The sequence below is a fragment of the Lonchura striata genome, chromosome 3 (assembly GCF_050655825.1).
Source record: "Lonchura striata isolate lonStrDom1 chromosome 3, ASM5065582v1, whole genome shotgun sequence".
NCBI lineage: Eukaryota > Metazoa > Chordata > Aves > Passeriformes > Estrildidae > Lonchura > Lonchura striata.
The window spans coordinates 98,705,695-98,731,843 of NC_140705.1; the positions used below are offsets into that span (position 1 = coordinate 98,705,695).

Here is a 26,149-nt window from a genome sequence, read left to right on the forward strand (position 1 = left end):
GAAAATGAAAAACAAATGTTATAGTCTTGCTATAGTTTTTAAGAAGAAAATGCCAGATCATCAGCTCTGCTCCATGGTAGTAGACCTCTTCTTGCAGAGCCCTCATGGTTTCAGTAGTACTCTACCTGCTTTGTGAGAGTCCTGCCACTTGGATCAAATGGCCAGAGTGGAGCCTTATTGCCCCCAGAAAAGATCCTATTCCAGTGTGCGACTACTCCAGCAACAAATAAATGGGTTTGCCTATACAAGAGGCAGTAGATGCTAATCTTGACTGAATTTCTGCCTAGAGAGATGTGGACAACTCTTTCATTTTTCCTACTGTGCTCTCTTTTATTTATTAATTGGAAAAGTTTTGGAGTGAAATTGTGGCTTTAGTGGGAGTTAGGCAGGTCAGCTCTCCTGCTGGTATTGACCATAGGAGCTTCATCCCTGAATTGTGGAACTGGCTGTCAGCTGATCTTCCTGCTTCAATATTGTAACTATTAGGCCTGATCCAGAAAAGCACTTAAATGTCTCTGTAACTTTAGGCGTGTGAATAGTTTTGCTTGTTCCAGTGGGAATTCTGACATGCATCTGTGCTGAAGTGTTTTGCTGGATCAGGTCCTATGCCTGCACTGGAAGTCTCCTAGGAATATGACAGCATTGTCCGCCAAGCTAATATGATGAAAAGAGTCTAAATTTTACTTTTTAATTGAAGATTCCCAAGTGAAAGCTATTCCTCTATCAACATATCCATATAGTTGTCTATTTTTAAAAGATGTGGTGGAGATGTGGACAGTGAGAGGTATTTGCTCTCAGCTTATTTAAAATGTAATTTTTTAAATATGTTTTGCAATTAGGTAGAACTAAAAAAAAATTCTCTAAAGCACTGTGGGCTTTAAAGAAGCTGAGTTTAATGATGATTACTGAAGGACAAATATAGTCTCTATACATAGGCATCAGTGTATTCAGAAGAAATACATCATTGTAAGTGTTTCCTGGTTTGGTTCAATACTACTTTCATTGGTGTTTTGTTTCACTTTGGTTTGTTAGGTGGTGAGTGACTAGTATTTCAAAGTAATTAATATGAATTATTGTTATAGGAAAGCATTTTGGCAGTGAGCTGTACTTGTGTAAATTATAACTGGTGTACTTACACTGATTAACTTTTTGTGGAATTTTTTTTTACAAAAAGGCATATGTGATTGTCTTTGAATTCAGAACTTCTCTATCAGAGATGCAGGCATATCACATATCACCAGCACAGTGCTTTCTGATCCTAGCTAGCAAACTGCCTTTGTCAGCATGTTAAAATGGATATTAAAGGATATGAAAACGCTTGCATGACCGAGCAGTGAACTTCATGTTAACTGTGCATTTAACAGTTCAAATCTTTAAAAGTGAAGTCTCTAGTGCAGCGTTTAATTGATAAAATTTGCAGTTGTGGTTTGAGGAGCCTGCATATCTCTGGCTACTGTTTTGGCTTCAGGTACAAATGTTTAGTCAAGTCCTCTTCTGAAATGCTGTGAAGCCTTTAACACCCTGCAGTACTGATGGTTGCTAATTAAAGGTTGCAAGGATGGTTAAGGACTAGGGCGCCTTTCCTGCAAGGGAAAACCAAGAAAACTGGAAATGCTCAGCCTGGAGGAGGCTCAGGGGGATCTTGAAAGGTTTTTAAGTACCTCATGGGGGAGGGAATGAAGCAGGGCAGCAGACCCTTCTCAGTAGAGCCCACTGTTAGGACAAGAGGCAACGGACACAGGTTGTAACACAGCAAATTCAATCTGGACACAAGAAAACATTTATCTGTTGTTAGGGTGGCCCAACACTGGAATGGATTGATCAGACAAGTTGTGAAGTCTCCACCCAGCTGCACATGATCTGGGGCAACCTGCTGTAGCAAACCCTGTTTCAGCAGGGGTGTTAGACAAGGCAGCCCATGTTCTCCAGAGGTGTGTCCAACCTAAACACCTCTGTGAATGAATACATTACTTCTGTGATCCAGTAAAGGGGCTTATAGGTTATTTTATATATATAATAATTATAACCATATTCATGTTTTCATACACGTGTGTATGTGTGAAATCAGATGATGAACAGCAGATATACTTCAAGTATTCCTATTTTAGCATAGTGGTGTCGACCGAAGCACTGGGCATATATATATATAATTATATATATATATATATATAAAATATATATATATATGTTATATTTTTTTTTCTCCTGACTACTGTCTCTTCTTCCTCTAACCCTCTCCTGATTTGCTTAAAAATGCATTTAAACGTAAAACACTCTTGAAATGACTGGTGTCCTGTGGAGTGAATTGTGGGCATAGCTTCTAAAGGCCATCAGCTTTCTTTGGTCCCACTTTTCTTATTGTTGCACAAGTGCAAACAGCCTTGGCAACAAGGTCAAGCATTGTTATGTTTGGGTTTTTTATTTTTGGAGGGGTTTGTTTTGTTTTTAGTTTTTATTGAGTTGGAATATTTTTGTTTTGTTGGCTTTTTTCTTTTGGGTTTTGCTATTTGTGGGATTCTTGGGGTTTAGGTCTTTGCTTGTTTGCTTTTTTTAGGCTCTTTGGTTCTTTTTTGGGAAGATATTTGGAATGCCTCTAAACATTTTGTTTTTCATTAGTGTTTTCTTCACTAAGTAAAATGAATGTTCTAAGAGCTACTAAGCCAACTAACCTGTTTTGTCTTAAGTCAGGAAGAACAAAACAATTTACAGATACAATATTGGTAGATAGAACTCTTCTAGTTTAGCATATGTGGGAGGGAGCACCATTGCAAGTACTGAATACAAGCCAATAGCTGTAGAATCAGACCAAGTTTATGAATTGATGTTTGGAAATACACTTTTTCATATGAGATTTTTGGGTAAGGAATTTATCAATAAATGTAGCCTTCAAAAATGCAGTCTTGATTCAGCATTTGGATTTAGAAAACCAGAGGTTCTTCCTATATACTCTTAATGGCATCAGAAATGTTGGCAATTGCTTTTGTTTTTTCTGAATGTGATTATAAGGGTGACAGATTGGAAATTGACGTGTTTTAGTGTGCAGCTTAGATTAGTACAATCCAAGAACCATTTTTAAGGTTAACATTGAATTTTATACTTGAATTAGATAAATATATAAATATCTGATGCATACCTTAGGAAATATTGTATTGGGTAAATAAGTCTGTGAACAGATACTCTGTTATTTTTTTTAATGTTTATTTGTTTCTTCACATCTGATTTCAGGTTAAAGGTTCTTACAGAGTATAATGTTAAATGCTACATATGCATTTAGTATGGGTACAAAGGAAAAAATATAGTGTATAGCGTTTTATTTATTAACTCTAGCTCAGAAAAATTTCTTAAATGTTATGATTGCAGTTTAAAATGTCCCTAGGTCTCTGCTGGAATTATTCAAATAAAAAGTTTGATTAATGTACTTGTGATGTCCTTGTCTAACAATGAAAAAGGATTCTGTTATAGTATTGACTATTTCCAAGTTTAAAAAAATTAAATGCATAGAAGATGTAAAAAGACCCGAAACACCTTAGTAAAAGCAATTACATGATTCAGGTTTTTCAGAGAAAAGTGATAGCTATTTTCTAATTCTGTTTTTCAGTTTCCATAGCTAGACGAGTCCAAGACCCATTAGCTGAGCTAGTGAAAATTGAGCCCAAGCACATAGGAGTTGGAATGTATCAGGTAAGATAATACATATCATTTAATCAAAGTAATCTGTCATGATATAGAGCAACACCAAAATGCTGCTTTATAATTGCCAACTAGTTATGTCTCCTTTAAAAGACGTTTTCAGTGTTGATGGAATGGTAGTAAATACTTGGAAGCCATAAACTGCCTTTTTAAAAATCTCTACTTTTAATGATTGTGATTGAGACTCTGAAATGGCTGTAGCCAGATGTATAGTCTATTAAAAACACCAAATCAGACAGGTAACCTGATCTGTAAAGCTTTCTCTTTTTCTGTATTGTTACAGCAATGGGGTTTTAGTTCTTTGTGTAAAATGCAATGAGATATTGATCCTCCATTTAGAAGTCATTAATTTGTACTACTAGGTGCATTCCTTTTTAGAAGTTTGTAATAAAAGCGTTTGTTTTGAAGCTTTTCATTTAGTAAAGCTGAATTGGAAAATGTTTGATAGTTGTGATTTTTATAGATTTTTGTAGGTTATTTTTGAGAAGAAAATTCTACTTTCCAAGTTTCTTTACCAAGAGCATTATGTTAAGAAGTGGTACATAAGTTATTGTCATTTTACAGCATATTGGCATCAATTCAGGAAAGCATTTATGCATGTGCTGAAGTCCCACCAAATAAAAAAGAAAAAAAAATTACCTGGAAAATATAGCATGTGCTTTTCTCTATATTTTTGAAACTATAGAATGTGAGTAAATTTGAAGGACTACAGCAGAATTCAGAACAGAAAACATAGAACTGTCTGGATCTGTTCTTTCAGGTCAGCTCATGAGCGTTAATGGGATAGAATGCAATTAGCAGCCTAGAATCTCTTGCTGCCTCTCCTAAAGGTGGTGTGACAAAGAGAAGGTGTTAAGAAAATCTTCCAACAAATGTATGTCCTGTTTTGTTTTTACAGAACTGAGGTCAGCATTTTAGTTGGTTAAAGTAGAATTCAGAGCTGCTTTTGTAAGTCCTACTTGTATTACCACAGATGATAAAACCTATTCATGTTGCTTGCTAACTGCAAACTTACTGGTAAACTTAACTTAAATAATCTTTTGGTATAAATTATACTATACTCTCTGAGGGAAGTTGTATTGAAGGGCAGAAACACTGTGGATTTCTTTAACATATGTATCCAAATTTCAGTAAAAATGTGCTTATTGGTGAGCTATAAATACGGGTGTGGTCGCCTGGCAAAAAGATGAGCTTCAGTCTGAAGTGCAGTTGGTTTCCTTACTTGTGGAAACCCAGGGCTTTAATTTATAACAGGAGCAGTGATAGGTTGAAACAAAAATAATGGGAAGTGATACAAATTTTTGTTCATTCTTGCTTTAGGGAAGAAAGTATTAAAAAAAAAACCCAAACTTGAAATGTTGTGTCAGTATTTAAAGAAGCTGATTAATTTCATTTTTTTTAAAACAATAGTTCCAAGATGGAATATTTTACTATTTGCAGTATACTCTTTTTATTCTTAAGAACTTGCATTGCTGTGACTAGAAGATACTGATTTAAATGCACACTATGTCCTGTGGCCCATGTGGACATTGTACAAGCATACATCTACAGCAAAAAGACATGGAATTGGTGGTGGTCATATGGTTTTGGGATCACGATACTATGGGATGAATAGGGTCAATATTGCAGCAGTTCACTGCAGTCTCAAAGACTGAAGCTGAGTCTTTTTTACTTTTTATTCATTGAGAGCAAGGTAAGAACCATGTTTATGGCGCTTCCAGAGAAGCTTCTTGATCCACTACAGGTATGTTGTGAGTAAATGCCCAACTGTGTTATTTGCTATAGTCCAAATTGGTTAGATGAAAAGTGTCAGAGAAATAAATCCTAGAAGCCTAGGAGAGAGGTAGACCTCAAATACTGTTCATTTCCAGCTATATGTATTTTTAATTCTTGTTATGCTTTGAATAAATCTGAGGTAGATACACATCCTGTTGGAATTCTTAAGAATCATCACAGAAGCTATAGCGTGCTTGTTCAAAGATACATAAATTTCTCAAGTGCTGGATCTTAGTGACATTACTGAAAGCAAATTTGTACTCTTGAAAACAGAATCAGGTTTGCTGCCCTCTGACCATGACATCTCTCTTGTGGCACAGGAATGGAATGGGAGGAGAAGAGGAATTAAGCTTTTCTGTCTTGTCTTCCTTTTAGAGAGACAGCCACTTGCTGGTGTCTCAGAGTACAGGCATGGAAAAAGCTGTTTTGCAGTACAGGGAGTCCCAGAGTAATGGCTGATATAATCCCTCAGATAAAGAGTATTTCAGGTACAGAATGTTATAATATCCAAGGCAACTTGAAAGGTTTTATTACATTTTAATTTATAATCTAAGTGCTGGCTGCAGCTTTTTATTAATTTCTGTAGTGAAATATGTAGTGCACAGTCTAGATCAGAAATACAGCAGTCTTTTGACAGAGGTGGTTGCTTTCTTAGCCTATTGTAACTTTAAACCTAGCATTTAAATATGACCTTTCATTTCTTAAACACCCTGAAATTGATATTTAAGAATCTGACAAATCCAGGTTTTGTCATTCTTGTCTTGAAAGAGGGATGGTGATTAGTCTGTCAGCAATTAGGCAGAGGCAGGCTGAGACTGTGCTGCTGCCCATGACCACGGAAGCAGTATAGCACAGGCAACATGGTGACTTCTTGCGAGATGGACACACTCACTGTGTGTTGATCGAAGAGTGAGCTCCCTGAGGGAATGGTCCTGCCTTTTCTGGTACTCCTACCCAAGTGCCCAAATCTGTTTGTGATGTTTGTAATGGCTGCATGATGTCCTGAGTTGACATAACAGAGGGGCAGCAGTGCACAGCTTGTGGGGGAGTGGAGGCCTTCACAGCAGCCTCACTGATTTGGGACATGGCCTCTGTCAGTTTAGGATAGCCAGAGGTCCCAAACTACTCTGTTTGAAAGGCAGTGGCAGAGACAATAATTTGTTTTTTCTCAGAGGTTGAAGTGAGAGACTAGTGGAGCAGAAGCTGCCTGTGAAGGATGTAGCTTTTGTAATGGGACTGTAGTACAGGAACATTGTGTGTGCAGCTGAGTGACCCCTTTGGGCAGGAGGTGCTCTGCTGCTGCCAGCAGTGATAGCAGTGCTACAGGAAAGTGAAGTGCTCATGTGCTAAATCCTCTGCTAACAATATGAGCTTGCCCAAAGTCTGTGGAGTGTGTGCTGCACAAAGAGAACTGAGTGCAGGGGCTGCATCTTCTCCAGTTGCTACTTCCATGGGATTTTAGATCCCTCCCGTCTGGTCTCTTGGTGTTCAGTGTGCACATTTGTGAGAATATTGGTGTTCTCTTATTTTTCTAATACAACTTTTCCAAGCAAATCTGCTCATCTGGGTGTGGATACTTTGGATATGGAATTGCAAGTTTCCGAGTAGCAGGAGATCTGTGTAAATTGAGTCCCATCAGCTGGGATTTGTTTACTTATTTTAGATGAAAAAAAACCTTGAAACTTGAACTTGGCCACCTGCTTTTATTCTCATTTCAATTTATGATTCTGAGATTTGTACACTGCCAAGAAAATCAGGTTTGTCAGAGAAAAATAAACAGGCCCCAGATCTCCTAACAGGTATTTCCTTAAACAAAGAGAAGCACAACCTGATTTATTAGAGCCTCTCTCAGACTAAATTCCAATTGCCTAAAGGTCCTTGTCTTCCTTCATCTTTATCTCATTAGGAAAATTGTTCTTTCCTCGCAGACAGGAACCTAGCCAAAATTAATTTATCACCTTCAGGCCATATTAGTATGATTTCTTCTGTAGTTGAACATGAAGATGATACCCAGAGTCTGCCTGATACAGAATATATTTGCATTGTCACTTCCCCATGCCAGTTCAAAGATAAATTTCTATTCTGGGAGAAGCAGTTAGTGGCTCGAGACTTTATTATGCTGTACACTGAATATTGGTGATGAATTACCATTGCAGTTGTAGTGATCTTGGAAGTTATAGATAAAAGCTGAGAACAAAGTTGCTTCACAAAGATTGTGGTTAGGGTATTCAATTTCAGAGCAAAGAAAATGAATAAGAAGACAAAAAAAATCTTTACTCTCAAATAAAAACCCAACTTTTCAGAGGAGAGTGAAGCAGCTCTAAGCATAAATTTTCATCATAGTAAAGAGAGGAATTAAATTAATATACTTTTAAAACACCAAAACCTGAATCTGTGTTAAAAGGCAGAGAAATGAGAAATAGAGCTAAAGGAATATGTGAAGTTTGGTTGGTCTTTTGATGTTCATTTGATGTACAAAATCCTTGGATCCTAAAAAAGCCCAGTAACCTCTAGAGAAAGAGATAGATGGAGGTCCAACTCATCTGTAGCCTGTGAACAAAATATGTGATCTGTATTGTAGGTTTAGAATTTTTGACAAACTCAGTGTAATAGTAAAAAATGTGCCCTATGTCTGATCTTGAAAACGCAGCATCCTATTTGGTCTTTATAATTTCTGGAGTTCAAAAATCGATTCATTATCTATTTTTGGGTGTGGTAACATCTTCACTGTGGAACATGTTCAGAAAATTAGCATCCTTAATGGATGTATGGGATAATATATGTAGTTCTGTGACCTCTGAAGTGGGAGAAGACTTCATTACAGATGTACCTGGAACATTTTGTGTCAAATAAATAAAATCTGTAAACAATACTCTTAAGTAGTATTTCCTCAAGAAGAAAAAAAAAATATTGAGCTCATTTTTGGTTTCTTTTCTATATAATGCTGGAAAGTCCTGATCAAAGGAGTTTTTCATAAAGCTTGATCAGGGTGTCTGATTATAACTGAATCTGGAAATGTCTTTTTATCCCTCCTGTCCATGTTCCTTTCCCTGGTCCTCTAGTTATTGAAGTGCATTGCTTTTGCATTTGATTATTACCTGCAGGAAGTTTTATTGTTTCAATTGCAATTTGATATTCATTCTAGGCTTGAGTTTTTCCCCCAGAGAAGATGGATACGTTTTGGTAAATGACAGTGCAACTTGAGAGAATGCTTTTAATCAGATACATACATTTTCTCTTTAGTTAGACCAGTTCTCTTAATCATGACATTGCAGATATAAACCACTTGCAAATCCACAGCCAGCTAGTTAATACTGAGGCATCTCACTGGAGATTGTGTCTCAGTTGGAAAGGAAGGAGCTTTTTACTTTCTCCTAGAAGTCTGTGTAGAATGCTGTCTGCTATTGCAGGCCATCCTTGCTTGGGTCCTTCCTTCCTTGTCTTAGGGCCAGTGAGGGGCAGCTGATAGACAGTGGTGGAGAGGTGTTACTGGCCTCTCCTGCATGTGGCTGAAATTGCACGTAGCCCTTCTTGTTTGTTGTGTTCTTTAGTTGTCTTTATTCCTTAAAAGATGTCTGTAGATGGCATCATCACTGCTGAGATTTTTTTTACTTCTAGGTGATCCCTCTGCAAGAGGAGGGCTATTAACCCCTTCTGTTGTGAGGGGTGTAACTAACCTCACATTTGACAGCAGTACTTAAAATTTTATTCTTCTGGTGAACACCTATCATTCATATTATTTGCTTGAGATAATCTGACTGTATATTTGATGCAATAGATATCTGAGAGCTGAACTATAATAACATTTTAGAAATACAGGGATCAAAAGGGGAGACATCAGGGATGCCTCTACGTGTAGGAGTATGACCAGGTATAGTTGGGTCAGCCTGATTCAGCTGTGGGCTGAAAAGCTCTTGGCATTATTTTTACTGTCTTTACTGCAACAGAATCTGGCTCATCCCTTGCACTGCAGACATTTATTTGTTAGACCAGTTCTTACAAAACCACAGCAAACAGTAGCTTTGTTTGGGTAAAGCAAATGTTGTATTGTTTCTCTAGTAATGGAAACTTGAAAATTTGTGTTAAAATAGAAAGCTTCTAACAAAAAATAAAGCAGTGAAGTAGTTAGTGATAACAAGCGAGTTTCCAGAATCCAAACACTGGTCATCACAAAGAATCAGTGTTTGGTTTGAGAAAACCTTTATCTTCTTTTTTCCTTAGAATAGATACATAGTTTTAAATGGTGAAATATATAAGACTTTGTATCCTTCTGGTATCTGATTTCGGTTATATCTTCTCAATGTAGTACACTTCTATTTAATAGCATGGAGCAAAGTACTGGAGCTGATTGTTTTTCAGGAGTGTGTGCTTTTCACTGAATATTTAGGGAATTTATTTCACTTCTTTATTTGGTTTTTTTTTTCTTGATTGACCCATAGAGTAGATGAGTAGTTAGGTGTGTTACTTGGACAGTATATGAGACACACTCATGTATTATGTGAGATTATGATGATATGATGTGCAAGAATCTCCTTTTTTAAACCTCTGAGGTGGGATTGTCGAAACAGCCTCAAACTTGAGCTTGCTGTATTAAGCTTACTAAAACAAGCTTGTGTGAGTTTGCAACTTACATTTTTTTTGATTAAGAAAATGGGGTGTCTTATTAGGTGAGCAGGACTTTGTGTGATTCACATAGCTCCTGTGGAAACAGTTCAGCAGGAATGCTGTTTGCTGCTCAGAGTTGTAGGTTGCCGGTTTCAACATCCAGCTGAACAGCCTGTCTGCAAAAGGCTACAGCATTTCTTTTGTGTTACTGAATATACACATGCAGTTCAGCAAAGAACTGAACTTCCTTGGATAACACTGGAATTTCATGAGCTTGTTTATGGTTTTCTGTACTTAAATTGAAGTGGTTGCCTACAGAGAATCTTTGCTTAAACAAAGGAAAGTCTAAGGGTGAGAATACCAACACTGAGTTATGTGTATCTTGCAGTAATCAAACAACTTAGTAATAAATGTAAATCACTCCTTTTTTGCAGTATATGGCAGCTGGCTGGTTATGGATGTACCTTAAGTTGAAAAACCTAATAAAAGGAGATATGGTAGTGGACTGGAATCTGACTGAAATGAAATAAACTAGCCATACTTACATAAATTTAAAAAATAGGCTAAGGGATATGTTGCCATTATTGTAAATTTTAAAAAAAAATGTAACCGGACAAATTCTGGGCTGCTTCTGTATTGAATCTAATTTCTGAATAAACTCACTGGGACTTTAAAGACAGAGACATGCAGGATAGTATTTCACTGTGCTCCTAGCTCTGCTCTTCAGTAAAGGAAACTTAAACCTCTCCTGTGTACCTGTAGTCTCCTGCTAAGAGATTATTGTCGATGAATGTTTTTGCTGCATACTGCAAGTGATTGCTTGCCTTGAAATTTGTGGAAAAGGGAGAGAAGTACTTAAGATGTTGAGATTTACAAAAACTTTTTGAGGGACAGGGTGTGGTACAGGCTGTACCTATGAAATATTAAGAGCACTCCAAAAACCCGGTGTCTTGTCAGTAAGGAAAAAGGTATATTTATTTCTTTACCTAAGTGGATGTGTAGGCTGGTGAATAGGTTTGTGCTTAATACAGGATTTTTAGCATTCTGCAAGTTATAGAATCCTGTAGCAGTGATGTAATATTAGCTCTGTGAGGAAAGCAAGCAAAAAATCACATGTGCTCTTTGCCCAGCATCATTTTTAGGGTAAATTATGAGCTTTTCATTTTGTAAAGTAAAGCTCTGTGAACAAAGCCATCTGACATCCAATGGGAGCAAAGTCTTTGCAGACAGCTTTGCCAGGGAGAGGTAATAACCCCATAATGTTTTGGATGTTTCCCCACCCCACTGAAGTAGGTGCACAAAACTTAAGAATGCTTTCCAAGTAAGTTGCACCTCTGGCGAGTTTGTGTAATTTAATCTTCAGCAGCAGTTCTGCTGACTGCCAGGAGTGGTTTATATATCTTGTAGCTTGGCAGTCTCTCTGGTTGCATCTACCTATTCTCTGGCTGGCAAAGAGAAATAAAGTGTTCTGCCAGCAAAGCACAATAAACTTTTGCTAGTCTATTACAGCCATTTGCAACAAAACAAAGGGATATAGAAAGAAATAACTGTTGTGTTATTAGTTATTTTAGTTAGTACACTGTATTTACTGGCATCTCCAGGAAAACATGCCAGCTCAATGAGGTGAGATGCTGCCCCTTTAAGGAAATGAGACAAAATGTGTGCATGTGTATTTACAAGGAGTGCAAGAGCACAGCGGTATCACCCCATCTGCACATGTCACTCATGAAGCTGCCCGTGGACTGCATCTCCTTTTGCTGCTGTCACCAAAAATGCTTTGTGGACAGCATTTGAACACTTGTCAGAGGTGTGCCTCTGTAAACATCTTGACCTGCAGGTAAATTTTAGACATTACTGCTAATAATCCCCCTCTCACACTGCTGCTATTTATTGTTAGAGAATTTGTACCTGCATATGTGGGCTTTTACAGAGCTGCTGAGGTTGTAGGAAAAGTAGGGAAGCTCCAGAAGTGTTAGTGTACTGAGGTGGGATGATCTAAGGGTGTTGATAGGAAACAGCTGCTGGACAGATTTGCTCTCCCTGTCAGTTTGTTTCTGATTGCTTAATTACCAGTTCTCTTGGCAGAAGTTTGTTAGGAAGTTTTTTGTCACCATGTGACACCAGACTTGTGACTCGTGCTGTAATAGGGTTAAAGTGATATGTGTTTTTGTTAATGAAGAATAGGTGTAAAGGTTGTTTACTTCCATAAAAGCAGCACCTAGAAAAACCTGAGCAGGATTGCCCAGATACAGGGTACCCTCTCTGCAAGCCTGTTTAATATTTGTTTGATTTTTTTTTTTTTTCTAGTTTTGTAAATGTGCTTGGGCAGAGCAAATTCAAACATACAAGGGCCACTTGAGTGAAGATCCACCCAGGCATATTAAACTTTTTGAAAGCCTGTTCTGATGGGGGGGCCCAAGTGGCAAGAGGAGCAAAATGGGAGTTTTGAGCCTGGGATCCTGCAACTCTACTTGATATGGCTTCTCTGTGCATTGGATTGGAAAAACTTGTTTTGACTTGGTTGACTAAAAACTGAAACAGAAAAGACAATTATAAAGCCTGTTTTTGTAAAAGTATTTTGATTGAACAGCTTCTGAAATGTGTGAGATGCTATTGGATTTCCTGTTTACATTTCAAGTTGTTTAATAACTTTAAGTGAAAATACACAAGTTTAGCACCGAAGAATTGTTCAGCTCCTTTCATCTAGGTTTCAGTTAAATTTTGGTAACTAAAGTTCTTTCCATTTTTGAGACAGTCTTAAAAATACAACAGTAAAAAACAGGCAGAGAGCTGCAGATTACTTATGGCATTACCTGTACCCATTATGAGCTATTTGTGTTTGTGAATTTGCATTTCAGGTTCAGTTATCTTTTATGTGAAGTAAATTAATTTCTAAGATGTTTTATTATTAATTGTATTCAGATTTTAATATGTATATTATAATGATAAAATTGTTCATAGTAAAAACATCTCTTTAGTGTCTAAAGTCAGGTAAAAGTGGCAGTAGGGATGTGAATCACTTGCTTTGAGTGTGTGTGTGGGGGCCCAGTTTAAACATTGCAAATGTAAATATTATTTGTTGCTGGAATTCCATAGTCACTGCTTGCTGTGCAGTGGTCATCTGTTGCATCTGTTGTTTTGGTTTCATGAATTAACAGTATATTCGTTTGGCTCGTAAGGAAAAATACTAATACTATCATGCTTTTGAGTGATTCCATGTGAGTTTGTAGCATAGCAGCTGTTGATTTGATACCCAGAAATCTGAAATGAGCAATAAATTTGCGCTTTCTTTCAGTAGAAGTGGCAATTAAAATTCTTATGATACTTTAAAACCATAAATGGTTTGCTTATATATGTGGTTTGATTGGTTGGTATTAAATAAAGTAAGAACTTGATGTTTTGCAATGACATTCATAAAATAATTATTTTTATATAGTTTGAACAAATATCAAATTACAGAATGTTGAAAGAATTCAGCAAACATTCTTTCATATGTTTACTTAGGCTATGAATTAATTTTTCTCATTAACTGTTTACTATAAATTGTAAGTAACTGATAAAGTTCATACATTATGTTAATGTATATATTTGTTTTAATTTGACCTGTGATAAAATTTTTCTTTTCTCTTGAAGAGTAAGAAGTAAGATGAACTTAAATTAATGTAGGAGGAATTCAAGTTAGTGTTGCTGTTGCTCATGATAATTTTATGACAGTTATGTTGTTCAACAGATCACTGAAAACTGTAGTCTTTTTTCACTGGGACAATGTAGCATGCAAGATTTCTCTGATGTTTTGTAATTTGTTGCTTTTTAGATTTTTATCTTGCTAATAACACTTATCCTAACAAACAGTTTCGAAAAAATCATTTTAGAAACTAAAATCATGTTTCGCTAGAGAGTGATTAATATCTGTGACCTTTATTTTTGTATCGGGAACATAAATATACACTTTTTTCTGTGTCAGTCATTGTCTAAGATTTCATCTTTGTTCTGCTTTCCATTACATACCATGAATTATATGAAATTAATTTAATCGCTACTCCAAACAGAAATTAATGTGCCCTAATCCAGAGTTACGTTGTTTGCTTTTACAACTGTAAGTCATAAGTAATTAATTTTCCTTGGAAAATTAATTCACTTACCATTCCCAGTAGCATCATATGTTGACACAGGGTTATAGATAGTTTAATATTTTTGTTCAGCATGTTGGCTTCAACTTTGGAAGACCTTAAAGCAAAACAAATTCAAATTTACTCAACTGTATATAATTCAGGGTTATTTAAAGTGAATGTTGTCTTTATTGCTGTCAACCAGCTGATGATGATGATTCTAAAATTATATTCAGTCTTCCAGAAAACTGAAGTCTATGGACATACGTGATTTATTTCTTCAAAAGCAAAAATAACTGTTTCATATCATACATTTGGATAACAGGGCCACTGGAATCTCATCAGTAGTAGAAAAATTTAGCTCCATGGAGAACATAACTATATATTACAAGGCCTTGGGCTAAGAAGCTCTGTTTTTCCACCTGCCTCATGTTGCTTGAGATATTTGTACAATTCATAACTCCTGTTGGACTTAGAAATTTCTTAAGTTGCCTTACTTTGAAATGTTTGTTTTGTTTTCTATATAGTCATGGACAGAAGGGCATCTCTTTGCAGCTCTGAAGGGCATCTCTTTGCAGTTCCAAAGGGCATAATGGGCACTTGTGTGGGTGGCCCTGTTGCCCACAGCTGACTGTCCTTCATAAATGGCATTGAGTGGTGGGGGCCAGAAGTCTTCAGGAATGAGAGGTGCAGCTTTTAAGTCTGATTTTTCATGTTTGCCAGGAGGACCTCTTTTCTTTTTGTCTTTTCTTTTTTTTTTTTTTTAACCTGTGCAGCTCCATAAAACATGGTGTTTATTACTTTGGTTTATTTTTATTTATTTAAGCCTCCCAGCTGAAACTCCAGTGATGGCAGTGTTGCAGTTCAAACAAGCAAGGCTTATTTTATAAATGTCCCTTTGTGAGTTGGTTACTGCATTTTGCCTGAATGCAAGGGGTTGATATCAGTGACATTTAATTTAAAATTTTGGAAGTGGAAAGTAGAAACTGACATTTAATTCCAGTGTAAAGTTACTGTTAGAACAGGCATAAAAATATTATTGCATTAGCAATCACAGGAAGAAAATAAACTATGAGTACATTAACAATATACAGTCATATGACAGGCTTGTATAAAATAGAGCAGTAGATAGATGAATTTTTTTCTGATGCTTTTTTACCACAATACATTTTATTAAGTACAGTGTACAGAAAAAGTATTCAGCTAATATAAATAGCGTGTACTAATAGTGCCTAAAGGTAAATTTCTCTGTACACAGTAGAGTTGTGCACAGATAAATTTTATCACATATCTATTATACATACATGTGTGTATATGCAGTATTGATTAATGCATTGACAGAAATCTCCATTAAATTCTCTATCTGTTGATTTCAAATTCTTTTATGTTGAGCATCCCTAGCCTATATTTAATGCTGTGTTGTGTACTTATTAATGTAACAGGTCTCGGTAACTACTGCTAGATGTTTCATTATTGTGACTAAACTATTCAAAAAATACTTCACTATGATGCTTAAAATTACAAAGTGTCCCACAAAAAAAACCATCTGATGAATTGAGTTTGGCCACATATTTCTTGACAGTCAAGTCTGTAAGCGAAGCTGTGTCCTACCCACCGCACCAAGCTGTTCTTGTGCTCCTTACCCAGGCTGCCAGCTTGAACAAAGTGCAACTCATACCAAGCCTGCAATTGTTGTGCATTTCTTAATTTTCACCTACCCTGTGATAGGGTGTACTTCCCATCTCAGGAAAGTGAGAAGCAGAACCAGCTCTATCCTTTTCTTATCCTTCTTGCTGGGGCGTTTGCCGATAACAGGTCTGAGAGCAGGAGGCTCAGGACACCCACCCCACTGTTATCAGCATTCTCTTTAGTTACCCTTCTGTCCTACTCGTATCTCTAGGTGTACTGCATGTAACAATGTGTTGCCTATGAAAAATCTTGGGAGCCAACCAAAAGCTGTTGCTGTTCTTACAAATTTCTTGGCAGTGACAATTTGTGTTTTTGTTTGGAATATCCTCATTCATTTTATGATGACAGTGATTGTCTAAAACTGTAAGAAAAATGATGATAAAACAAGTATTGTTTAAAAGAATCTGCAGAAACTATTTCTTCAGGCAAAATTTATATTTTGAACTCAACTGTAGTTTTGGATTAGATAATTCTGAGTTGGCACTAATTCTGAAAAAAACATTGAGCTATGGAGTACAATAGCAAAAATTCCCAAGAAGCTTGAACAAATGCATACAGTGTCTCCTAGTGTAAGTGCTGGGCTCTTCAGAGGCCACCAAGAAGTCTGCAGTGATTGACGTGCATTCTGGCAAAGCATCTTTTTTTCTCTTCCTCACACACCCCCACCCCCCCCTCAACAATGTTGCAGTCAGTCAAAGTGTATAGACAAAGCTGAGTGAATACCAATTTCCCCAGTACAGGGGCTATTTTTTCAGGAAGTCTAACTCAAACCAGATGTTTTGCTTAGACCTAGAGTTTGTTGCTGCCAAGCATCTCATCAGAGGTCAGAGTTCTGGGCTTAGGGCCCTGCTAGAATTCTTTCACAAATTGCTATTCGGTGAGGTTTTAATCCTAATGGAAAGAATAATGTGCTTGTAAAATCTGCAGTTATTACAAACACAGTATACATATTGTGGACTTCAAATGACTACATATTTCATTCCCATAAACAGGGAATGCAGATGAATGCAGTGTGTAATAGTTTTAGACATTCAAACTTAAACCAAGTATATAGTTTATACTACTGTTAACCATTTGCATTCTTAACACTCCTGTAAAATGAATAGTAATCTTGACTAACAATTGGCAGCTCGAAGCAAAACAAAATGAAAAAATCTCCAGTGTGTTTTGACTTGTAAGCTGTTTCCTGAAGTAAATAGTAAATGCTTCTAAGAATGTTCAAAAACACTCTGCTTGCTAGGGCACTAGGTTTGGCGCAGTTTGTTTCTTTCCTTCTTTTATTTTTTTCTGCCTCAGTTTTTAAATGGCTTGGTAGGAGCATTTTATGATCAAGTTAATCTTGCTTCAGCTATTTTTTCATATTGTGAATTATTCACCCCAAAACCTCAGAGTTGAGTGTATATGCTCCTGCTTACTTAAAAACAAATGTTGGCAATACCAAGTGATAAGAACAAGATTTAGTGATAAAAGATATTGTTGTATTCTTTGTCTTCTTGTTGGGAGCAGTATTGATAAATTTCTGTTGTGATTCTACTCAAAGTGAACTTTGAGTATAAGGAAAAATTCTAAGGTAACTGTGGTAGTGTGCTGCAGCCTGCAGCTAGAGAAATGCATATTACAGTGTAATATGTATCTATTCAGTGAAATATGAAGATTAAGACTTGGGATATCAGAAATAAATGTATTCTGTAGAAAATAGTACTGTAGTGTGAAATTGGATGATATAACTGATATTGCAGTACAATGAGGTTATAAGTGGTAAATTGTTTCAGTTTATGCTGTGTAGCATCTTACTTTTCAGTGAATGCTGCTGAAGAATTACATGTTATTCCCAGCTCTTCAAAGTCTTACATCTTTAGTATGTTCAATTACATTTAATATAACTATGCTGCTTCATCTCATCCTCATTTTTGATTTTTATGTAAATGTGTTTTCAGTTTGGTGGAAAGCATAACTTAAGATAAAGGTGTTGTCACTCAATTGTCACACATTTTCTCAATTGTGCAATGATCATACTGCTAGTCATGCTGGAAGGAGATAAATATGTATAGGGCACTATGTCTATGTTAATACTCTATATTCTGAGACATGCTGAGGTGTTCATCGACTGTGTGAATTACTTTTATTATTTGTTAATAATAAGCAAATTGGATAATGATACTACAGTGCTCCCTTTTGGAGAAGGGAATCTTATATACTGGTTTTAACTCTTCACTAAATCTCCCTTGTTGACTAAATTTGTTTCATGACCGTGAATGTGGAAATGTGTGAAACAAATCACTGCTCTATCAGTCCAGTTGTTGAATAAGAAATTGACAAAACCCTTGTTTGTACAGCAAATTCATTTTCAGATATGTTATGCATCTTTCAGATGGTAGAGAAGATGGCTTTGTTCATGCCATATTCTTTAGAAAGGAGAATGTGGCCAAAGTGATTTTGGTAAGCTGCTTTTCCATTACAATATATGCTTGTATAAATAATATTTTTCCCTTGGTTTGTTGAATAAATACGACTTATTCATGTTTGGATATCCAGAACTAAATTGGAAAACTTGTGTTCTCTCTGTTGGTAGATCATAAGTTTTGACTTCTCAGTATTAAAATCTGCATTTTTATTACCTGAAAGTAGTTCAATTGTTTACTAAACACATAAACCTCCAGAAATACTTACACTGCAAATTGGATGATCTTAGTGCAAGCTGCTGTCCCAAGGTGAGAAAGCCAATATTAAACACACAATGAAATTAATACAACTTAATCATTCAGATACAATGAGAGAAAGTGGAGACAAACTGCAGTCTTATAAGGGAAGCTTTTTCGTATTAATGAGTTTCCATTTGCCAATAATTCTGTCATTTGTAACTTGAATCATTCATCACCCCTGCAAATGGTTCTTTCAAGACATTATTTGCAATTTTGTCTTGTGTTTTTGTCCTTGATGTTGTGAAAATGACCGTCTACTGTTACAGGAATGAAAAGAGATCTCATTCAAACATCTTTTGTGTTTCCACTTTCAGTGAAAAATGTTTTTCAAACCTGCAGCTGGTTATTTCTGCAGGAGTTCCCACTTATATTCAGGTTTGATTGACATTTTGAAATGGCAGCTTTTCATGAAAAGCTGTTAACTTGTAGAATTTGGTTATGGTACTAAGACAGACTGACTTTGTTCTACTGTTGGGGCCTGTCCAACCTAAACACAATCCTGCATCTGAATTTAATAGTGCTACTCAGCACAGGGAGTGTGAGCTTTTTTCTTTTTTCATTTTTCTTTTCTGTTTTTTTAACACTGTTGCTTCTGATGTGTTTTTGAACCTGACCTGATAAGTACCATCCTGATAGTTTCTCTGTCAGTAATTGGATTAATTGGCATTCCCCTTTCTCGCTCTCCTGGGCTAGCTAGGAGAAGCTAGGTTGTGTTATAATTTCGGTGATGGAATATATTTTCATTTCACATGATGAAAATAAGTGGAAAATATTTTTTAATGACTGTACAAATACTACAGTGTCTTTTAAGAAAAAAGTTACAAACTGCAGCTTTTAGTATTGTTTATTTTTGAAATTTTGGGTATGAAGAAAAGTTTATGGTAGAAACAATTTTTGTGAGTGTTGATTACTGATGTAATTTGTAGTCAGAAACTGAGAAAGCAGTGCATAACACAAATATTCTGTCGACTTTACTGAGTTGATCTTTAATATTATGGCAGAATGTTGAAAGTAGGAAAGAGAGAGACATTATGCAAAATCAATTTCTCTGTGTGTTTCTTGCCAGGCTTCCAAATAAGGATATCAAGTACCCATATACATTAGCTGGGAAGGAAAAGGAGTATTTTTAACTTTGAAAGAGATTACTATTTATATAAGGGAATTGAAAAAAAGTAGAGCTGCAAGCATCCCAGCATCTGTCACTGGATGGATGGCTTTACTTGAGTGTTGGAAGTAAAACACAAAAAAATATTTGGCGTTTTCCACAGGTTATTTGTACAGTCCTGTAAGAGTAAATTTGTGTGATTTTATTTGGGAGCATTTACATCCTAGTTTCTAAAGACATGAGAAATAGTGCGATTAATTACAAGTAATTGTAAGTTATTGAGCTATATACCACAGTTAGAATTTCTGATCAACTATTCTTTTAACTGCTTAGTTGCTTTTATAAAACTTTCCCTATAGATTTGCACCTGCCCATGGTGATACACAAATTGATACATTCATCCAACCCTATGCCACTGTAGTTTGTTCAGGGTGCCGAGGTGGTAATGTGAAATATGTCCTGCTTTATGTCTCCTGGGATGTTTGTGATCTGGCACTGGTACAGCCACATTTTAGTTAATATTAAAAACCATGGGACTACTTGTGGTGAAATAAAATAGGATTTACTTCATCCTTTTCTTTTAAGTGATCTAGACTAAGTGAAAGTGAATGTTTTCTCAGGTGCCTGTTCTGTAGTTTCTAAATTTTAAAATAAATTTTTGATCCCCAATCAGAAGACAAACTTTTTTGATGAAATTTTTTGATGTAATTTTTCATGAATGCTTCTGAACTTCATGTGAACGTTCAAAATAAAAGCATAGTTGCTACCAGCCATTACTGTTAAGAGCTAATACATGTCACCACATTTTCCTGCAAGCAAAGGCAGGATACATGGGTACAAGCTTTTTGGTATACCCTTAAGGTCACTGTGAAATAGTAGACGAATTGAATTAAATGGCGAACTGCCCACTGACTTCAAATGGAACCAGGATTTTGCCCTTTAACTCAATCAAGCCCTAAAGGCAAGCAGATTTCATTCTTAAACAGCCCCGATGTGGCAGTGCTTCAAAGGAAAGTTGAGCTGTTGTGAAGTTGGACCCAAACGGTGCAAAATGCAGAGGGAAGTACTGGGACCTTGAACTCTGCTTGGAAGTACAGGCACTGCAGGTAAATGGCTACTGTCCCGTTGGATGCAGTGGAGCACAATTACCCTTTTGAAATGCTGTCTGCCATGTCATTTGCTATAGAAATGAATTGTCTTTGTGTATTACTGATTGCAAATAAATATTTTTCATGTAAAAATAATTAGGAGAATACAAAGAACAGGCAAGACTAACCAACATGCTGTTGCTTCACACTATTCCCATGCATAGTAACACAGGTTGGATTTTTCCTATAACTCCTCAGCAATAGGACTTAGCATTTTAAATTGTTTGGGTTTTTTTAATTACACATTTAATGATAACTTTTTTTCTGGTATTCCTTCTGTTGCAATCTGTAGTAAATTTGCAGTAATGTGTATGGTCATTTCATGTGACTTTTTTTTTTAAATAAAGGTATGTTAAGACAGAATGCTTATCAAACTAAGGACTAGTGATTTGCAGTCACAGAAGTCTTGACTTGCAAGTTAAAATTTTAATGAAAAACATTCATTGCAGCTAGGTAAGCATGCATTTAGGGTCTTCAAACTCATTTGTTTTACAAGAACAAGTGTTGTTCTTATTTGTAGTATTTTAAGTACTGTATGTTATTATTACAGAGCAAAATAAAAATTCTTTGGTGAACCTGGACTTTTTCCAGGGTTGACACATTTGTCTGGGCAGAGGAATTAAATAGCCTTGTAACACATTTTTGTTGTTGTTGTTGTTGCTTTTTCTCTAATTAATTGTTTTAAGTGATGGTACTTCATTTCAATTTCACTTTCTCAGCGTATTTAGAAGCATGCTGTGAATGAAAATTCTCATAGTTGTTTGCTCCCTTAAGATCAGCATAAATTTAGACATCACAAAACCTCAGAGTAGGTGGTTGATCATCTGGACAATCTTTGCAAATATTAAACCCCTTCCCCTCTGAGTATTTTTTTCTCCAGCCTTTATTCCTTCTGTATAGTTGTCCATCATTTTATTTTAATTTGTGTGATGGATATAGTAAGCTGAAGGGGGCAAGTAAAGGAAATATTATTTTTATGTCCTTTTAAATTTCTGTCTCTTTGGTGAAAGAACTCAGTGACAAATCCATTTATTTCTAAATTATAGATAAAGGCTACTTTTAATCCTAATTAAGGCTATTCTAAAGCAGTGTTCCTGATCATGCTCTCAGTCTTGTCTTTTTAGAAAGCGTAAGTTGTCAGGGGCCTCTTCCTCTGCAGCTGCTTCACTCTATGGTGCTGTAGTAAAGCTGTGTTGATGGATGTTATCTATATACGTTATGATAAATGAATATGTGAGGGATATCTCAGGTAAATCTGGTCCTGCCATAGCTTTTCCTTGCTTATCTGAGGGCCACTGTTAGAAGTGCTTTATTCTGAGTAGTGCTGTTACAGAACCCATGCATTTTGCTGGAAAATCTTATAAGTGTGGATAAGAAGGGTAATGGCACAGTTATTGGTTTGAACTGTGTGCAAAATAGTATGTTCATGCTCCTTATTTTTGTAGCATTCCTTCCCTCTGTGTACATGTCATTAGAGTGTCCTTCTCTTTTATCACATCCTGAGATCTGATCCCGCACTGCTATTACTAGGTACCATATAATTTCCCAGCTCTATTTAAGAAACCATTATGCTTCTTCCACAATCTTTTCTGAAAAGCCAGTGTCCCAGGTAAATGGCATATCTTAATGTGTTGTTGGGATTAGTTTTTCAGGGCTTTGGGAAAAAGTTTGCTAAGGCTTCTATTTCTTGGAGTGTCTGCATCCTGAGTGAGATACCTTTCAGAATGTGGTTTTTTTCATGAGTGTGTTTTGCCTGTTTTTTCGTGTCCTTTAACTAGGAAAATGGAAAATAGATTAATATAAAAACTCTTTAAAGATATGAATGTTTTCTGAAACCATTGAACCAGTTGAAAATAAGACTAAATTCTAGTAAAATGCAATAGTCTTCTGAAAATGGCAGCATGGATTTATATGTCTGGCATCTGAAAAGACCTTAGGCTGGAACTGGACTGTATTACAACACTCTTGTATGTGACAAAGGAATTTTGTTGCTGATATTTCAGTTTGCTGTGTAATAAGTTTTTTCATAGCAAACTTTTTTGTGCTTGTTTTGTGTTAGTACCTATTGAAAATGTTCTAAAGCTGCAGCTCTCCAAGAGACCTCTTTCACCGTCTGTGGCTTAAAGATAGGATTTCAGATTAAGAAAATGCATATTTTAGCACAATGAGGTTCAGCGTGTGCAGATGGAAAAAGGAAGAAATTAAACTTTCTTGAAAAACCTGATGAAGTATCCATTTCTTTTTTGAAGCTTCAGAATGGAATGATGGAGAAGACTCAGAGTACTTAAAGAACATATCTGTGCATTAGACATTATAAAGAACATTAGTTGTAGCTCTTTTAGTTCTTGTTTGTTCCAAGTATAAATTTCAAAATTGCTGCTGCAGCTAGAAGCATTTTGTCTTCTGTTGAGAAACATTTTCAAGAGGAAGTAATTATTTCTCTCATTTGGTGTGCCGTCATCCGTGTACATCTATGTGCAATTCTCTCTTTCCTTTTCCTAACTTAACTGTTTTTCAATATGCATAGACCAGTTTTCTGTACCTTATACTTAGAGGTCGTTGCTATGCGTATAACTTGAACCACTTGGATGTTTGTTTCCAGTTCTCTTTTAGATATATACATGAAATAATAAAAATGTGTTCTTCATAAATCCTACCTAACTTAAAAGGAAAGGAAAAAAAAAAAAAAACCAACAAAAAAACCAGCATAAACACAAAACCCCACCAAACCCCAAATCAAAGTACAAGCCGTTTTTAATTTTTTCATACCTTGTTTTACAAAGACGATATCTTAGGAATACACTTTACTGAAACAGTGTTGGAGGCCTTTGTCCTATTTGGTTGCACATGTAAGTTGGTCTGGTTGATGTTACTAGAAGTTAAGAGCAACAGGAGAACTTGGGAATCAGTTTTTGAAGACACTTTTCCCACTACTAGGATTTGACTGAGTATTAAGTAGTTTCATTTTCCAACTTCCTGTTCATCTGAGGGGACAGCCTAGTTGCATCCAAGTCTTGATTCCTACTTGAAAATAATGTATGAAAGAGGGAGACTAATTTTTGCCAATGAACTGATGTCATCAATCCCACTGGAAGAGGATATAATGGGTTCAGTTACAGCATTTATTTTACTCCTGCTGTAATAAGACAATGGTTTGATGAGAAATGGTTATTAGCTCTAAATAAATCCTTTACTTTAGAAGCTGTTCTTTAATTGTTTTGTACTGATACATGGACAGCTGAAAGCAAAGATACAGAAACATTTGTAAGCTGTCCCTGGTCCAAGCAATCGGAAAACACAGCGATCAATTTATGAACGTCATAAAATATTGGCGAAGCAAACTGTGTATTGTTCGCTTCTGGGTAATGATGCTTGTAGTCAGGAAATGAAGAATTGTGATCTTCTCTGGTTCATTTACTTCTTTTTTAGTTTAAGAGAAATCACTAAGTTCTTGTGGGTTTGATTTGTGAGACTGGGACTGTTTTCAGGTCCCTATACTGAAGTAGTGTGTAAGTTTAAAGGTTCTGCAATATGTGTGTGACTGTGGCAGGGGAGGTTATTACTATTCTAATTTTAGAATAGCCTAGGAAAACCAGAAATGTTTCTGTAAGCATATATCTCCCAGAAGTTCTGTCACCTACAGGTCAAAGTAGTCCGAATAAAGTACACCAAAACCAAAAGTCACCACTTTGTATCTCTGCAGTAACAGCTATGCATATTCTGCCACTGGAAGTGTGGAAGAAAGAAGTTGAGTAGTTCTGATGTTTTATTAAGTGACTTCAGAGTTTTTGAGAATGCACTACTCCAACATGCAGATTTTCTAGGCTCTTAGGAGCTCCATTTTCCTCCTCACATTCTTGACTGCCTGTGTTTTTAAAGAGTGAAAAGCAGAGTGGTTTTCTTAAACTTTTTCTCTAATGGACATTCATATTTTTGTTTTCCTCAAACTTTTCTTTGGTTTTACAATCTTATAAAAAAACCTAATTGTTATTCTAAGTCTACTGGTCTATCCACCATAGAAGTGCGTATTTTTGGGATTGCCTTTGGGTGCAAGAATTGCCTTTGAACCTTGGGTGGCACACACCAAATCTTTGTGTTGCACAGACTTGCATCCTTTCTTATATCTCCATCTTGAGATAAATTTGCAGTTTGGGAATGGCATTAGCTGTCCATGTAACCTCCTGTTGCAGGGGAGGGATGATGTTGCTTGGGCCAGTTAGTGATGACGAGTCTCCAGACAAGCTCTCTTCTCCTTCACAACAGTATTTGAATCAGCTCCACTCTTTGCACCAGCTTACCCAGCCAGGTGTTTTACGAATCACTACAAGACTTGCACTTGAGCTTCTTTGCTAATCTTTGTGTGTTCCAGAAGAGGAAGATTGGCCATAGCTGATCTAAGGTGTCTGTTATCTATGCTCTTATCAGAGCAACTGCTAACTTGTGTGAGCATTCATCAAAAGCTTGATTATTTAGAACTTAATCTTGATTATTTAGAACAACTGTCATTTGGTGTTCTTAAAATACAAAATCTCTATTAAAAAAAAAGAGAACACCCAATAACATTTTTTTTTCATATTTAAAAAATCTGGATTATTTTAGTAGTAACTAATAATTTGCTGAAGCTGACACACATTGAACAATCATGTCTAATATTTGATGGATTCATCTGCTACCTCATCTCTTAACTCTCAGTGCTGCAAAGCACAGATTAAACTGCTACTGGACTTCTGTCCTTAATGTAAAGGGACATCAGCCAGTGATTTCAAGGGAGCCCTGATTCTGGAAATTTTAAGTCATCTGCAAGTGGTGAGAGGCACACATAAGTGCTGCAAAATCAGAGGTGATTTTAGTTCTCCCCTTGCTCAGTGATATACCAGCTTGAAGTTGTAAATGTGTGTACAAATAGAGACCTCTAGTCCCACTACTTACAAATGTTATTAAAACTGAGTTAGTAGTTGCTTTTTGGATAAAAAGTTTTTATAATTAGAATTCATAATGATACCTGATTTTAAAATTATGTTTTTTGGAGTTTCTAAAGTATTAGGTCTTAATTTTTCAAGTATCTAATTTCTAACTTTATTCTTATGTTTTGACAAGCTTGCCTAAAATGTAAATAAATTTTTAGATTAATTATAAAATAATTAATTTTTCAAGGGAAATAGAGGTCAGTTTTTCAAATGAATGATGCTGTGATCTGTAATCAGATTACAAATTTGCAGTGAATATATTCATATATGCAATAGTTAAAAGCTCTGACTTGGTAAGTATCTTGTAAATTGTATAAGTTCATAATAGTAATGCAATTATTATTTACAGATTTTGCAT

The 26,149-nt window shown here is 36.0% G+C and overlaps 1 protein-coding gene across 8 annotated transcripts in view; it reads left to right on the forward strand.

Annotated features, from left to right (window-relative positions):
* SRBD1 (S1 RNA binding domain 1) overlaps positions 1-26,149 on the forward strand; it is a 123,872-nt gene that overhangs the window by 70,354 nt on the left and 27,369 nt on the right. For all 8 annotated transcript variants that reach the window (XM_021526459.4, XM_085575927.1, XM_085575932.1 and 5 more), the window contains one exon: positions 3,599-3,681. In XM_021526459.4, the coding sequence (XP_021382134.3) occupies positions 3,599-3,681 (83 nt within the window). The remainder of the gene's footprint in view (positions 1-3,598; positions 3,682-26,149) is intronic.